The 15,937-nt window shown below is 37.0% G+C and overlaps 1 protein-coding gene across 2 annotated transcripts in view; it reads left to right on the top strand.

Annotated features, from left to right (window-relative positions):
* The first annotated feature begins 212 nt into the window (after window positions 1-212).
* LOC131031299 (probable phosphoribosylformylglycinamidine synthase, chloroplastic/mitochondrial) overlaps window positions 213-15,937 on the top strand; it is a 184,463-nt gene continuing 168,738 nt past the window's right edge. Inside the window, exons 1-5 of one of the 2 annotated variants that reach the window (XM_057962383.2) lie at window positions 213-736; window positions 1,168-1,253; window positions 1,535-1,645; window positions 1,754-1,801; window positions 1,965-2,091. In XM_057962383.2, the coding sequence (XP_057818366.2) occupies window positions 574-736; window positions 1,168-1,253; window positions 1,535-1,645; window positions 1,754-1,801; window positions 1,965-2,091 (535 nt within the window). In that variant the 5' untranslated portion in view covers window positions 213-573. Of the gene's footprint in view, window positions 737-1,167; window positions 1,254-1,534; window positions 1,646-1,753; window positions 1,802-1,964; window positions 2,092-15,937 lie in introns of those variants that run through there. The other variant, XM_057962384.2, reaches the window with a different exon arrangement.

The raw sequence follows: 15,937 nt of genomic DNA, 5'->3' as shown, positions 1-15,937 counted from the left end.
ATGCTAAATAAAACTTAAAAACTAATTAGCTAAAAATTTAAATGACCATTAAACAAGGAACTAAATATAAATGACTAAAATATAATTAAATATTTTAATACTACATACACTTGTATTATTTTTACTAAATATAGATGACTAAAATATAATTAAATATTCTAATACTACTTACACTTGTAGTTAATATTATTTTTTTCTGCTTTTTGTCAAACGCAGCATAACCCCTAATTATTCACCACTTTCCACTGAGAATAAATATTCTTCCCGCTCCCAAACCCTACTCAGAGCGGACAAACACCAGACGCCTGGATTTTCTCCTGATGAACCACTACGGACTCAGAGGTTGCAGTAGTTCTTCAGTTAGAAGCCTAATCCTTACTCGAATTTCATGCTTATAATATGAGAGCCAACCGGGCTAGGCTCAGTACCGATCTCTAGCACAGCGGAAGATTTTTCTTTTTCACTTATTTCTTGTAAAGCGTTTGACAATTCTTATATCTTTCTGCCTGTATGCTGTCCAAGAATTCATAAGTTTTGCTACATTTCAGTAAGTAGCTCGCAACTCTGAGGCTAATGGAGGCAATTTTGAAGCCATGCGATTCGATCCTGAGCCGATCGAAAAATATGATTTGTGTGCCGTCTTCACGGAGGACGAAGAATGCCTCTCGTAGGCGTGGCTTCCATGGATTCTCACGCAGCAAATTTTTGGGTGAACAAATGTTGCCCGCCTTGAAAGGTAAGCCTTCCAATTTCGCACTCGGTTATGCATACATTTATGCTATGTACATTCTCACAAATGCATGTACATAGATACGCACATGTTTTTATTCTGCTTTAAACGAGATGACCGTTATTGATACTCTTGAGTATATGTCGCAATATATACACATATCTACAAACATTTGCGCTATGCACAGGTGTATGCACATAGATACACACATGTTTTTATTCTGTTTTGAAAGAGATGACCGTTGTTGATATTCTGAGTATGTCGCTGTGTGTATATACATAAAAAAATGACTGTTATTCATAATTTGAGTGTGTCGCTATATATACACATATTTACAAACATTTGTGCTATAAACAAACAAACGTCTATACGCATACATATGTTTATAGTCTGTTGTGTGAGACATGACTGTGCTTAAGAGTTTGAATATGTGGCAGTTTCTGCCAAAGGAAAAGCACAGTCGAGGATGAATGCGGAGCGAAATTCTATTGTGGCTGAAGCAGTGGTTGCAGGCAAAGAGCAGGTTAGTCTCTATACTTATGATTTTAATAATTCGTCTGCAAACAGCAGGTTAGGTACTATCACTCTTTTCATGAAACGATATGATGCTAATAAATAGTCTATTGAACCACAAATCTTCGATCTGAAATAGCACCATATAAGTGTACCAGTATCCTTTAGTTATCTTGATAGATAGAAGCATTAATTCATAGTGGATTTTTTTGGGGTTTGTATTTCTTTTTATTAACAGAAGTTTTAGTGTTGAATTCAAAGATCATAGATCACCTGTGCATTGAACTGCAGGGAATTACCAAAGAAACTGCTGGAGCTGTGAAAATAGGTGTCCCTGAAATTATGCATTTTTACCGCCTTCCATTTCTAGCTGATAATGCTGCAGCCGAGCTTCTTAAGCGGGTGTGTTGCTACTTATTATCTTTATTTAGGTTTTAGTGGAAATTAATTGTTTTCCTTGATTTCTGCAAATTCTGTCCGGAAAATTAAATATATAATTTGATCTTTCAGGTTCAAGCAAAGATTTCCACTGAAATTGTAGAAATAAGGACTGAACAGGTTTGCTAATATTTTCTTGCTTCCTTTCTATGTTTTTGTTCTAAGCTAATCCTTCACAATAAAATGAATTATTTTTCATACTCGAGTTAAGCTGTCCATCAAATCTGAAAGCTACAAGAATTCAGGGTCCAAACTTTACGGGGAACTATTTTCTTATTTGCAGTGTTTCAATGTGGGTCTGAATTCCCAGTTGTCTAGTGATAAGCTTGAAATACTAAAATGGCTACTTAGAGAGACATATGAACCTGAAAAGCTGCAATCTCAAAGTTTGTTGGATATAGAAAGAGCAAGTAAGTTGCCCACTACTGTTTCGGAAGGAAAAACTTCAAGTATTTTTAACATGTTTATAAAGAAGCCTTAGACACTTCGCTATTGTTTTTTATGGTACATATGGACTAGTTAAATCTGCAAAGGTAGTGTTCGCTACATGAAAATTATGTGAAATCTATACATGTTTCTGTTCATTGTACATGACTATTGGAAAAAGAGCAAAGATTGCAAGCTTCTATGAATTGAAAACTGGAAAGTTAAAAGGGATGATATAAGAAGGAATCAGCGTCGTATGCCTTTGTCAGGATTCTCATCTTTTTTATTTTTTGTTTAAATACTGGGTGTTCTATAGAAGCCCAATAAACAATGCCATAACATTCAACAAGGAGAGCGCATACAAAAGTATAAGTACTACCAGGACAAAAAATCTACCAACAACCACCATAAACCTAGCAACCAATTGGAAAAGCTACAAAAAAGGCATACACAAACCCATCATTCACCGAACAGCAAACAAGCTGGTGCCACCATTCAGATTGCCATACCAGACAATAAATTTGGGAGACTAGCATACTCAATAACCATGGAATGCTACAATATCTGCTTCCATTCTGCCAACCAAAGACAAAGAGCCCAGGGCTGAACGTCCAAATAATGGAGTTTAACCATCAGATGGTCCACCACATTACCTTAATTTTCCAAATCTATGCAGTAATCCTTCAAATCTTGCAGCTGCTAAAAAACTTCTAACTGTTCCAAGGTCAGGTTTGTATTCTCTTGAGGAGCCCTCACCAAATCTGCCATCTCCTTACACTGGAGATCTTTCACCATGCACTCAGAAGCCACTAATAACAAGTCTTTCTTCTGTCTCAATCACACAAACCATCTTAATGGAACTGTGAATGCACTGGATACTTCCAGATGCCCCATATTATGTTTCAGTCAAAGTTGCATGGACACGGATACAGATACATATACAGATACGGTATTGGATATGGATGCAACCATTTTTTAAGAAACCCAATATGGATATGGCTGGATACGACATTCATATAAAACACATACACATATGTTTAACACATTCTAAGTTATTGGAGGAGATTTTCATTACTTCAAAAGCAATATAGACACATGATTGCTATATAAATAGTTATAAGTTGATTTAACAATTTATAATATGCAAAAATAGTAGAGTTGCATTGGAAGATAACCCAAAAAATGGGTCATTGAAACAAAAAAACATTTCATTTGTCTTTCTCATTTGGTGTATGTTTTGTTTATACCGATTTTTTTTTTTTTTTTTGAAAAGGAATGAATGAAGTTTTTTAAAATTAAATTTAGGAAAATTTATGTCAAATTTAAAAAAAAAATCATATCACATAGTTGTTGTTGGTAATTAGGGCTGGTGGATTCCAATTGCCTTGGGCAACATTGGAATCCGCCTCCATCATATAGGGCCAGGCCCAATACCTCTCGGCTCACCTAAAAGGCTTCCACGCTTCACCCAAACCCAACTCGCCTCCTTGATAGGGCTGACCCTATTACAAATTCACTTAAAAGGAATTAAAATAAATAAAATGTTCAATTGCAAAGAAGGCCGACATAATTAAGAAGTAATATGACTCCCATAAATGTATCATATACTTCTCATTATCATCATTCAGTTTTCATGTAGATGCAAAATATATTTGGTGAAAGTGAAATTCATAGTAAGGCAGTTAGCAACAGCGAACTTCACTAGATGGCAGCAGATCTCTAAATAGGAGACAGTGAACTTCACCAGATGGCAGCAGATCCCTAATAGGAGACGACGAACTTCATTAGATAGCAGCAGATCTTTAATTGAAGACAGCGAACTTCATTAAAAGCAGCAGACCATCTCCAAAATATAGAGAACTCCATTGAAGGACTGTGAGCTACTTGAAAGGTGCTGCTACCCTTGCTACGCACAGAAAAATCCGATGAGGAGGACTGCAAATCATAATCTTCATTAGCAAACTAATTGTGAAGGCTTCTATCTCTTCTTCCTTGTGATTGCAACCTCTATACTCCAGATAAGTGTGTAATGTTCAGTTGAATTCAAAATCATAATCAGATATGAGGATCCTTTGGCTGGGTTTTTCCTCCTAGGAGGTTTTCCCAGGGTAACTGTGCTTTGTCCTTGTGCATTTCATTTCCTTTATTATGCTTAAGTCTGGAAAACAATAAATTAATTAACCTAATCTAAACTAATTCTGATTTTCTGAGTTTTATTCAATTTGAAAGTACTAAAAATAACATGGTATCAGAGCTAATTGGTTAGATCAATCTTCAGATTTAAAATTCAGTACACCTTTATTTTCAGATTGCTGTAGCTTTTGCAGATCAGGTCAATGGGGCTAAAAGTTGAAGATAGGCTTGATGGGAATCTAAATTTTACTGCATGGAAAGTTCGAATCAAGTTGGCTCTTGAGGAAGAAGATCTTCTCCAATTCATAGAAGCGAAAGAGCTAATCGAGCCTTCGGATGCAGCTGAATTGAAACAATTCAAAAAGGATGCTGTCAAGGCCAGGAAGATTCTCATTGATTCAGTCAAAGACCACCTCGTCACCTCTATTGCCTCATTCACCATTGCAAGGGAAATGTTCAGTCATCTACAAGGTACATATGAAGTTAACAATCTTAGTAGGGCAATTACGTTAAGACAACAACTACTTAATATCAAAATGGCTAAAGAAGATTCTGTTATTTCCTACTTCATGAAAATTTCAGAACTAAAGAATCAGCTAGGTTTAATTGGCCATAACATGGAAGACAAAGACCTTGTCATGATTGCCCTTAATGGTCTACCTCACTCATGGGAGTCATTTATCCAAACCATAAGTGGCCGGTCTGAGTTACCTTCTCTTGATCGCCTTAAGAATGATTGCATCCAAGAAGAGTCTCACCTCATCACAAGGAGTTAATCCAAGAGCCCCCATGTAGATGATCATCACATGCTTGCAGCTCAATGCAAGAAAAGGGGAAATTGGAAGCAACCTTATCCTAAAAGAAATAGGGAATCCAGATCATTTAGTTCCCAACACCCTTGGAAGAAACCAAGAGATACTTCGCGTGTGCGATGTTTTAGATGTGACAAATTCGGTCACTATGCTAAGGAATGTCAGTTTAACCCTAACCAAAGTGAAGCAAACCTAAATGAAGTCTCAGAATAAAATGATGACTTCTTATTCATCTCTGCTCTATCTAGCAGTGTTCCCTCAGATAGCAATACATGGTTGATTGACAGTGGTGCCTCCAGACACATCACAGGTTACTGTGATCATCTTTCAGGCCTAGTAGAAAAGGATACCAGCCTTCACGTGGTAATTGGTGATGACGCTCGTTATTCGGTAAGAGGTTCTGGCTCTACTTCTCTAAAATTAGATTCTGGTATTTCCTTGCATCTCAGTGATATATTGTTTGTTCCTGGAATTAAAAGAAACCTAATTTCCATTTCTGCTCTAGAAGATAAAGGTTATCAAATTGCATTTTCTGAAGGAAAAGTTCTAGCTTGGTCTAAGAAAGATAGTTTTAAATCTGCTCGTATAATTGGCCATAGATATGATAGTCTTTATAAGCTCTCTACTAACCCTATTCAAGCCCTCATTAATGAGGTTTCGGAATCCTATGAGTTATGGCATAGAAGACTTGGACATCTACATTATCAAGCCCTTCCATCCCTTGAAAGGTTAGTTAAAGGTATGCCTAAACTCAGTCAAGTTCATGATAACACTTGTAAAGGTTGTGCTATTGGTAAGAATGTTAAAAGTCCATATCATAAAAGTGAAAATAGAGCTAAAGACAAACTAGAACTTGTTCACTCTGATTTATGTGGTCCTATGTCTATAGCATCTCCTAGTGGATTCCTTTATTATGTAATCTTCATAGATGATTTCTCTAGGAAAACTTGGATCTACTTCTTGAAATCTAAAGAATCTGATGAAGTCTTAAGTAAATTTAAGGAGTTTTAAGCATTAACTGAAAACTTCTCTGGTAAAAGAATCAAATGTTTAAGATTTGACAATGGAGGTGAGTACACCTCTGGTAGTTTTCATGATTTTTGTGTTGAGTCAGGAATTAAGAGGGAGTTTTGTGTTCCATACAATCCTCAACAAAATGGTGTTGCTGAAAGAAAGAATAGGACCATTGTGGAGGCTGCAAAGGCTATGATCCACGATCAAGACTTGTAGACCTTTCTATGGGCTGAGGCTTCTAGAACAACAGTATATATCTAGAATAGATGTCCTCATCGTGCTCTAAAGAACATGACCCCGGAAGAAGCCTTCACGGGATCCAAACCAGACATTAGTCACCTCAGAATCTTTGGAAGTCCCGTCTATGTTCATGTGCCCAAAGAAAAACGATCAAAGTTGGAACCCTCCGGAAAGAAAGGCATGCTAGTCGGATACAGTGAATCCTCCAATGCTTTCAGGATTTACATCCCAAGTCAAAGGTACGTTGAGGTAAGTAGGGATGTTACATTTGAAGAAGACTTTGCTTTTAAGAAATCGAAAGGTTCTTGGGTTATTGATGAATCTAATGATAATCAAAATATAAACGTTGATACTAACCCTGAGATTCAGAGGGAGCAAGTTGAACCTCCACCTCAAGATGATCATGATGATCCTCTAGAACCCATGAATCCCATTGATATTCCTAGTGACATTTTCGTTACCAAAAAGAGGCCACTTTGGGTAAGAAACACCATTCAAGAAGCTGAAAGATTTGCTGCTCCAAGTGGCACCTTCCGTGAAACTAAGAGACCTCAGGTATTTTTCAACTACGTTTCTTTAATGTGTAATCTCATTGAAACTGAAACTTGCAATGTTGAAGAAGCCTTAAGTCATCATGCTTGGAAGCTTGCTATGGATGAAGAATATCAGTCAATCATCAAGAATGATGTACGGGACCTTGTGCCCAGACCCAAAGGTAAATCTGTTGTTTCCTCTAAATGGTTATTTAAAATTAAACATAATGCTGATGGTAGTATTGAAAAATATAAGGCTAGATTTGTAGCGCGTGGCTTTTCCCAAAAGGAAGGCATAGACTATGAAGAAACATTTGCTCCTGTTGCTAGATATACTTCCATTAGAACAATAATTGCTATTGCTGCTGCTAAGGGTTGGAAACTACATCAGATGGATGTTAAGACTGCCTTTCTCAATGGTGTCATTGAGGAAGAAGTCTATATTGAGCAACCTGAGGGATATGAGATTCAGGATAGATTAACCCATGTGCAGGTTAAAGAAAGCTCTGTATGGTCTTAAACAAGCTCCTCATGCTTGGTATGAAAGAATTGATAAATATTTGCTAAGTCTAGGCTTTCATAAAAATGATGCTGACCCTAACATTTACTTTAAAGTAGCCAATGATGAAATGCTAATTCTAGTTCTTTATGTGGATGATTTATTTCTTACTGGTAAAGATGAACTTATTATTAGATGCAAGAAAGAACTAGCTTCAGAATTTGAAATGAAAGATTTAGGTCTAATGCATTATTTCCTAGGTCTAGAAGTATGGCAAAGATCTAACGAAATCTTTCTAAGTCAAGGGAAGCATGCTATTGACATTTTGAAAAGATTTAGAATGATGGATTGTAAACCAATGTCTACTCCTATGGAATCTAACTTAAAGAAGTTAAGTGTTTCTGCAGCTAACTCTGAATTTGCAGATCCATCCGAATATTGATAGTTGATTGGATCACTGATGTATCTAGTTAACACTAGACCAGACATATGTTTTGCTGTAAATGCTCTCAGCCAGTTCATGAGTTTGCCCAAGCATGTTCACCTTGTTGCAGTCAAGCATATCCTAAGATACTTGCGGGGCATAGTCGGTTTTGGGCTGAAGTATCCACTTAACACTCCAATAACCTTGGAAGGCTATTCTGATGTAGACTGGGCTGGAAGCGTCAAAGACAGGAAAAGCACCTCTGGTATTTGCTTTAGCTTGGGTTCTGCAGTGATCTCTTGGGCTTGCAGAAAACAATCCTCAGTGGCATTGAGTACTGCTGAAGCTGAGTATATTGCATCAAGTGTAGCGTCCAGAGAAGCAGTGTGGCTTCGTAAGCTTCTTGCTGGGCTATTTTGTCAGCCATGGGATCCTCCAGTTATTCATTGTGATAACTAGAGTTATATTAAAATGTCTATCAATCCAGTGCTTCATGACAGGTCAAAACATATGGAAACCCATTATCATTTTATTCGGGATATGGTGCAAAGAGGTGCTATTCAGCTGAAGTATGTTAGCACTGATGAGCAGGTTGCAGATATTCTTACCAAGCCTCTATCCAAAGTGAAGTTTGTGTACTTCAGGGATAGACTTGGTATTGTGGAAAATGAAACTCCGATTGAGAGAGAGTCTCAATTTCAGTGATACTTTGTATTGTATAAAACCACCCTCTGCGGGCAATGTAAGGTGGTATTGTCAACTTCTCAGGGAGAAGTATAATTCTTAACCATCCTCTGCGGGCAATGTAATTTGGTTTTGTAAATGTTAACCACCCTCTGCGGGCAATGTAAGGTGGTATTGTAAACTTCTCAGGGAGAAGTGTAATTATTAACCATCCTCTGCGGGTAATGTAAGATGGTATTGTAAAACTTCTCAGGGAGAAGTGTAATTGTTAAATCATCCTCTGTGGGCAATGTAAGATGGTATTGTAACCTTTGACCATCCTCTGCGGGCAATGTAAGATGGTAGAAAAGGATCCTCTCCACCCTCTGTGAGCAATGCAAGGTGGATCCAGTCTATGCTTGTGTGCAAGCTGGAAGATTATGATTATGATTTTATTCCCTAATTAAGAGGGAGTGTTGTTGGTAATTAGGGCTGGCGGATTCCAATTGCCTTGGGCAACATTGGAATCCGCCTCCATCATATAGGGCCAGGCCCAATACCTCTCGGCTCACCTAAAAGGCTTCCACGCTTCACCCAAACCCAACTCGCCTCCTTGATAGGGCCGACCCTATTACAAATTCACTTAAAAGGAATTAAAATAAATAAAATGTTCAATTGCAAAGAAGGCCGACATAATTAAGAAGTAATATGACTCCTATAAATGTATCATATACTTCTCATTATCATCATTCAGTTTTCATGTAGATGCAAAATATATCCGGTGAAAGTGAAATTCATAGTAAGGCAGTTAGCAACAGCGAACTTCACTAGATGGCAGCAGATCTCTAAATAGGAGACAGCGAACTTCACCAGATGGCAGCAGATCCCTAATAGGAGACAGCGAACTTCATTAGATAGCAGCAGATCTCTAATTGAAGACAGCGAACTTCATAAAAGGCAGCAGACCATCTCCAAAATGTAGAGAACTCCATTGAAGGACTGTGAGCTACTTGAAAGGTGCTGCTACCCTTGCTACGCACAGAAAAATCCGATGAGGAGGACTGCAAATCATAATCTTCATTAGCAAACTAATTGTGAAGGCTTCTATCTCTTCTTCCTTGTGACTGCAACCTCTATACTCCAGATAAGTGTGTAATGTTCAGTTGAATTCAAAATCATAATCAGATCCGAGGATCCTTTGGCTAGGTTTTTCCTCCTAGGAGGTTTTCCCAGGGTAACTGTGCTTTGTCCTTGTGCATTTCATTTCCTTTATTATGCTCAAGTCTGGAAAACAATAAATTAATTAACCTTATCTAAACTAATTCTGATTTTCTGAGTTTTATTCAATCTGAAAGTACTAAAAATAACAATAGTAACTGGCACGGCTGGAAAATCAAGGTTTTTTGGGCATGCGTGGGTACAGTATCAGATATGTATCCGGGCCGTATCAGATACGTATCTGTTTTGGATACGGGGATACATGCGCCTAGGGAGGGACAAAGGAGTTTCCAGCTACTTTGGTTTCAGTTTAACCATCAGATGGTTCACCTCTTTAGCTAAATCTTCCAAACCTAAGCAGTTATCCTTCAACCCTTGCAGCTGCTAAAAAAAATACAACTGCTCCAAATGGGTCACATTTGTATTCGCTTGATGAGCCCTTGCCAAATCTGTCATTTCCTTACACTGGAGATCTTCCACCCATGCACACAAGTTTTTAGAATTCCTAAATTGTAGGGAAGCAGAAGACCAAGGATTCAATGATTCACACTTGGCACTGTCTCTGCCAATTTTTGTATAAATTCCTCCTTGATTGAAGCCTTAGACAGTTAAGCCAAGGAGGCCTATTGAGTGTTGTCAAATCTCGGCAGTTGAAGATAGCATGTAAACGCTTATCTGAAACCCATTCATGAAGGAATGGATTTTTGTTTGTGAGTCACAGCAAAGAGAAACCATAATAAACAGAGAAAGTCCATGGCTACAGAACCCCACACCACAGAGCTCTGCAGACTAACAAAAAAACCACAGCAAGAGACAAGCAAAAAATTTCGACAAACCATCAGATAAAGAAGGAACACAAGCGCCATCATACAGGCCTGTCCATCTTTGCACAAGGTGCACCCAGAAGCCACAAATGACAAGTCTTTTTTCTGTCCTAATCTACAAACCATCTTAAAAATATCACATTCTGTCAAGCATGATGAAAGAGCCGTGTGCCCCCATTATTCATAAAAAAATGAATTAGTAGGTTTTAAAATTGAAACCTCATTGAGTCTTGACCACAAAGATGTATGGTCACTAAAGAGAGCTGTCAAAGGATCTTGCTCCACACCATGATTGGCCAGCATGTTTACTCTAGAGTTTGCTTTCCAAAGACAATATGGAAATGTGTTATCCTTAAAAGTCTATGTTACCCGGGGATGCATCCCTGGTTTTTTTTTCAGGCGTTCCCGTCCCAGGGACAGGGGACTCCTAGGGGACGTCCCCATAATTTCTGCGTACAGATAGTGAATTTTGACAATGAATTCTATAAGCAATTTGACTTTTACTCTCAATTTAACACAAATTTGCCATAAAAACTCTGCTAGTTCTTATATGTTAAGGTTCTATAATGTATATGTGCATGTTTTATCCATGTTTTCATATGAATATTTAAAATTTCCCTATTTTTATATAGCCGTCCCCAAAATTGGCAAAAAAATCACCGTCCTGGAAACACGTACCCCTTTTAAATTCTTTCTTGATGTCTCTACTCTCCCTTTCAAATATGCAACCAATTCTTGGACACAAATTAGTCCTGCACAACCGTTGGGTGCCATTGTCATTTTGTGCACATAAGCAGCCATTGACAGTGATTCACTTTGAAATATGCCAGCTAATGAAACCTAACAATAACTGACTAACACAGTATCCTAAGAAATAAGAAAACAGATTTATACTTTGCAAACTCAGTCCTTTCTTCAGATTACTATAAAGACTCAGAATTTTTATGGTTAAATTATCAAAATCAATTACTTGATTCATGCCATTAACTCAGCACACATCCACAGTTTGGGTGAGTTTTATTTTTTTCGCAAATAATAGAGTATACAAAACTAGATTTCATAAATACATATGGCAAATGTGAAACAGATTCATACTGGTTTTCTTAAATTCCAGGAGCTGGGTCTTTGACCACCTACAATAGTAGGTAGGGATCTTGCCTTTAGAGGCGCAAGCTCACTCCGTCAATAACAGAGATCTGCTGCGAATTTGGAAGTGATAAACTTCAGTGAAACAATCTGATCTCTGCCTATGCTCAGAATGAGTCTGAGTGCGGTATGTGTTTGTGTTTTAATCTCTACTATCTTCCCCTTACACTGATTGGCGAACAGACATGCACTTGTGTGAGCATTGCAGTCGGAATTCCTCACCCTAAACTGCTTCAGATCTTGATTCCAAACTGCTATCACCTGAAACCCTTAACTTCCTTGGTCTGCTCCAATTTTAATACTCAGATGGGCGTTTGAATTTAAGTTGCATTTGTTTTATGCAAAGGCTATGGGAATCTGAATGAAGATGACTTGTTAGGGGCTGCATTGTACCAGTTATGGGGGACTCAGGTTAACGTCTGAGTTCCCGAGTTGCATTCATTTAATGCAGAACAAATTCCGAATACTCTCATTTCTGCTCCACCTAAACAACCCCTATAAATATTCAAGCACACTTGGTTGGTTAATAGTTAAGCACCATAACACTCAGGTTGGCCTTAGAGCCAACTTGGGAAAGAAAAATATTAATAATTATTTATTTAAAAATTCTTACAAGTCGGCCTCACATGTTTTAGATAAAAATTAATAATTATTAAAATATAACTTTTATCTATTGGGCCGACTGCTGGAAATCAGGGATATTTTACACTTCTCATAACAAATGCTAAATAGCATTTTGAAATTTTCAGGTCTATAGCTGATCTCCACCACCTCTATAAACTTGAGTCGTTACTTGACAAATGACAACCTAGTGCTGTAACTAGAGGCCATGTGAATCAAACACGGCTCAAAGCCCTATAGGGAGAAGTATGCCATTTGCCTCAGATGCTTCCAGCCTATGATCCTTGGGTTTGTTTGAGTAATCTGTTCTTTATTAGGTGGCAGGTAGGCCCCTAATGATGGTGTCAGGTGTAAGTTGTGTCTTCTCTTTCAAAGTCTTCTCCTTGCCTTCACTTGTCTTTTGAATTTTCTTGACCCTGCTGCAATTGGAGTTTGAAGGTTTGCTTTCAAATGTGCTTGAATCATCATTGATGCAGGTGAATAATGGCAAATGGAATTGTTTTTTCTTTCATGAGCTGTACTGACCATTCAAAAGTTGTATCTAGGGTAGTCTCGCAAATCTTAGGTCACATTGATACACAAGATGTGCCTATGCTAATTGATTGTGGTGCCTGTTTCTTTTTGTCAGCCACCATTGATGTTTCAATCTTTTAATTTTTTTCATAACCTGTACATTTTGAAACTGATAATTGAACTCTTAAGATCATCTACATATAGAATTGCTACTTTTCTTGAATTAATATCAAATGCAGTCATAGAATGCTTACTTGATTGCATATAGACTAGAGTCATTGTTGCATTGTAAATAAAACATAAGCAATATTGCAACATCATAGACACAAATTGGAAACAAGCACATGATGTTTGATATACAGAAATGGAAGTCCTGATGTGGAAAAAATTAGCTGGAACTGTTAATTGCACAATTTCCATAGGTACCTTATAGCTGAAGAATGGATAGATAGAGTAAAATAGAAAACATACAATAGCATATTATTGTTTGCTCACACATTCCAGTCTCTGTGCCTTTTCCATTTCTTCTGCAGTCAAATCTTGATCTTGGTCTCTCTCTAGAGTCTCATCACACACGTGTCCTTTTTATCATTTGTCCGGGGTGTTCAAATGTCTCAAAACTGAAGGGACAACGTTTGTTATGTTGTTAGTCTGATGTACAATTTCTTGGGGTGAACTACTGCTTTAGTCAAATAAGGAATTCATCCAAAAAGGAGTTTAAAGAAGCTGCTGCATAAAGCCAATTTTTTTTTATATGTAAGCCATTATTATTTCATATTAGATCATTAGGAGGGGATCATAGCAATGAAGGTGTAGCCTAGAGGAAGAAAGTGAGGTCACTGCTGAAGCTTAGGTTAGTCTGAAGCCACCCTCAAGAAGTGTGAGATTGCTGTAGAAGCCATCATTGAAACAACAAAGTTGAGGATAAGGAAGGAGAATTAAGAGTAATGTAGAAGATAGAAAATCGTCCCCACAACATTAGTTGAGGTCGCTCTTTCGAAAAGAGTCGCAGCTGGATTTGAGTGAAAATGGTTGAATTGAAGGAGTTTTGAGAGGTTGTTGAAGCGTTTGGAATTGCAAGTTGCTAGAGAAGAATTGTTGCAGACAAGAAAGTCAACACCATCACTCTAAAGGAGGTTGCGGAGAATTTTTAATATGCGTGTAGTTAAAAAGAGGACAAAGGTGTTGAAGCCTGCCGTATGGAGATATCTTGGAGCAGCCACTTAGCAAGGAAAAGTTGCGAGGAAGATTGTGAGTCCAGTTGCTGGTATATAAGGTATTTAAATTAATTGTATTTTTTTTGAAGTAGTTCTATAATATTTGTTGAAGTTGTGAAATGAAGTAAAGCATTGGAGAAAAAGTGGAAGGGAGTATTTAGCAAAATCAAAGTCAAGTTCATAGCAAGTAAGTTTATATCATTTATTTCAATGGGGAAAGTTGGTAAAAGAGTAAAGAAATAAAAAGATATTTTGGAGGAAAAATTAATAAATGTTAAGAAAACAATTTACGGAAGAATGAAATATCAAAGTTGCAAGAACAAAATAGTCAATTGAATCAATTACTTACAACATGTTAGAATGAAAGTAAATGTTTAAAATCAAGACCTTCAATGTGTGATGCATTATGTGATACAAATGATTTGTGTAGTTCCATTGACCGATCAATTGGTTTGAATGAATTAGGTGAAGCTATTTCTGGTAAGGAGTGTAAGGATGAAAATAATAATGTATTTGAATTTACAAATTTTGCTAGCTACTTTGAAAAGAATGTTGGTTTTAACACCATAAGAAACATGGGTTATAAATTAAGGATTGGAAGAATATAGGGAAGGAATTCGAGAGCCCATCGAGCTAATAATGATGCCAAAATGAAGGCTTTGGATTTGTTAATGAGAGGACAAATGCAAGTGTTGTAAAAGATGTTATAGGTTTAAATAAATCAGCTCAAAGAATGCAGTGTATGCAGTGTTCTCATTGCCATTTTGAAGCATATAAAAGGAAATGTGTTGGGATATTCATCCTTGTAGCATATGTGGTTTGAAGAACCATTTGAAAAAGACATGCTGGCATAGAGAAGACAAGAAGAATGAATTTATGACCAGTTATATGAAAATGAATTGTGGATGGAGCTATGGATCAAATTGGCAAAGATTACACGTATGGTCAAAAAGTTGTTCAACTATAAATGTGTTCATATGTGATAAATGATAGCAATAATAAAAGGTTTGAATGTTCAAAATGGATAAAAAATATTTAGGGTCAAAAGAAATCATTGTCTTGCAAGACATTTATAGAAAGAGAAGGAAGTTGTAGAATAAAGTTAAGAAGGTCTGAAGGACAGCCAAAACAGTTGGAGGAAGCCAAAAGAAATGAATCATCATTGAAGAAAAGGTCTAAAGATCATGGAGTTAGTTTGAAGTTATTTGGATAAGTTTGAAGACTTGGTTATGGACAAGAAAGAGACAAAAGAAGTCAACAGACAATAAAAAAGGAATTTAAGAATGCTGAAGCTTTCATTGGTCAAAATTAAGAGGGAGTGTTGGAATTCATTTCTCCCACCAATTGTGCAACTGACTTGGTGCACAACCACTACAAATCACCTATCTCCACCACGTGTAGTTTGATCTTATCATCACTGCTTTACTAACAAACTCTACATTAGATCAGATTTATCTGATGCTTATCTTGTTTTATCTTGCCGTGTATTTCAAGTTTGAACTGTTTCACTACAACTATAATTAAGTGCTGATTGAAGCTATTGTGTTGTGTGTGTAATCCAACTCAAATATAAGATATTAGGAGAGCTCTGTAGAGTTTCCTAAATCAATGTATTTTTATAGTTGTTGTGAGGCAGTTCAGACTTGCAGTAGATGGCAAGATAAAACAAGATAACGATTAGATAAATCTGATGTAAAGATTGTTAGTAAAGAAAATAAGATCAAATTAGATTACATGTGGTGATTAAGAGGCGGTTGCCTAACTAGTGCAGAAAGTCGGTTTGCATAGCTGGTGAACAAAGGTGGTGGTAATTGTGTGTTAACACCATAGTCGGTAGCTTGGTTGTTGGGAGAAATTAATTCCAACACCTTAATTTCAACCATGAATGCTGTCGTCTTCTTTTGTCTCTTTCAAGTCTTCACACAAATCTTTCTTTGCTTGATAAATTCAAATGATCTTTAGATGTTTCATTC

Source organism: Cryptomeria japonica, chromosome 5 (genome assembly GCF_030272615.1).
Source record: "Cryptomeria japonica chromosome 5, Sugi_1.0, whole genome shotgun sequence".
Taxonomy (NCBI): domain Eukaryota; kingdom Viridiplantae; phylum Streptophyta; class Pinopsida; order Cupressales; family Cupressaceae; genus Cryptomeria; species Cryptomeria japonica.
This window is presented reverse-complemented; position numbering and strand designations above follow the sequence as displayed.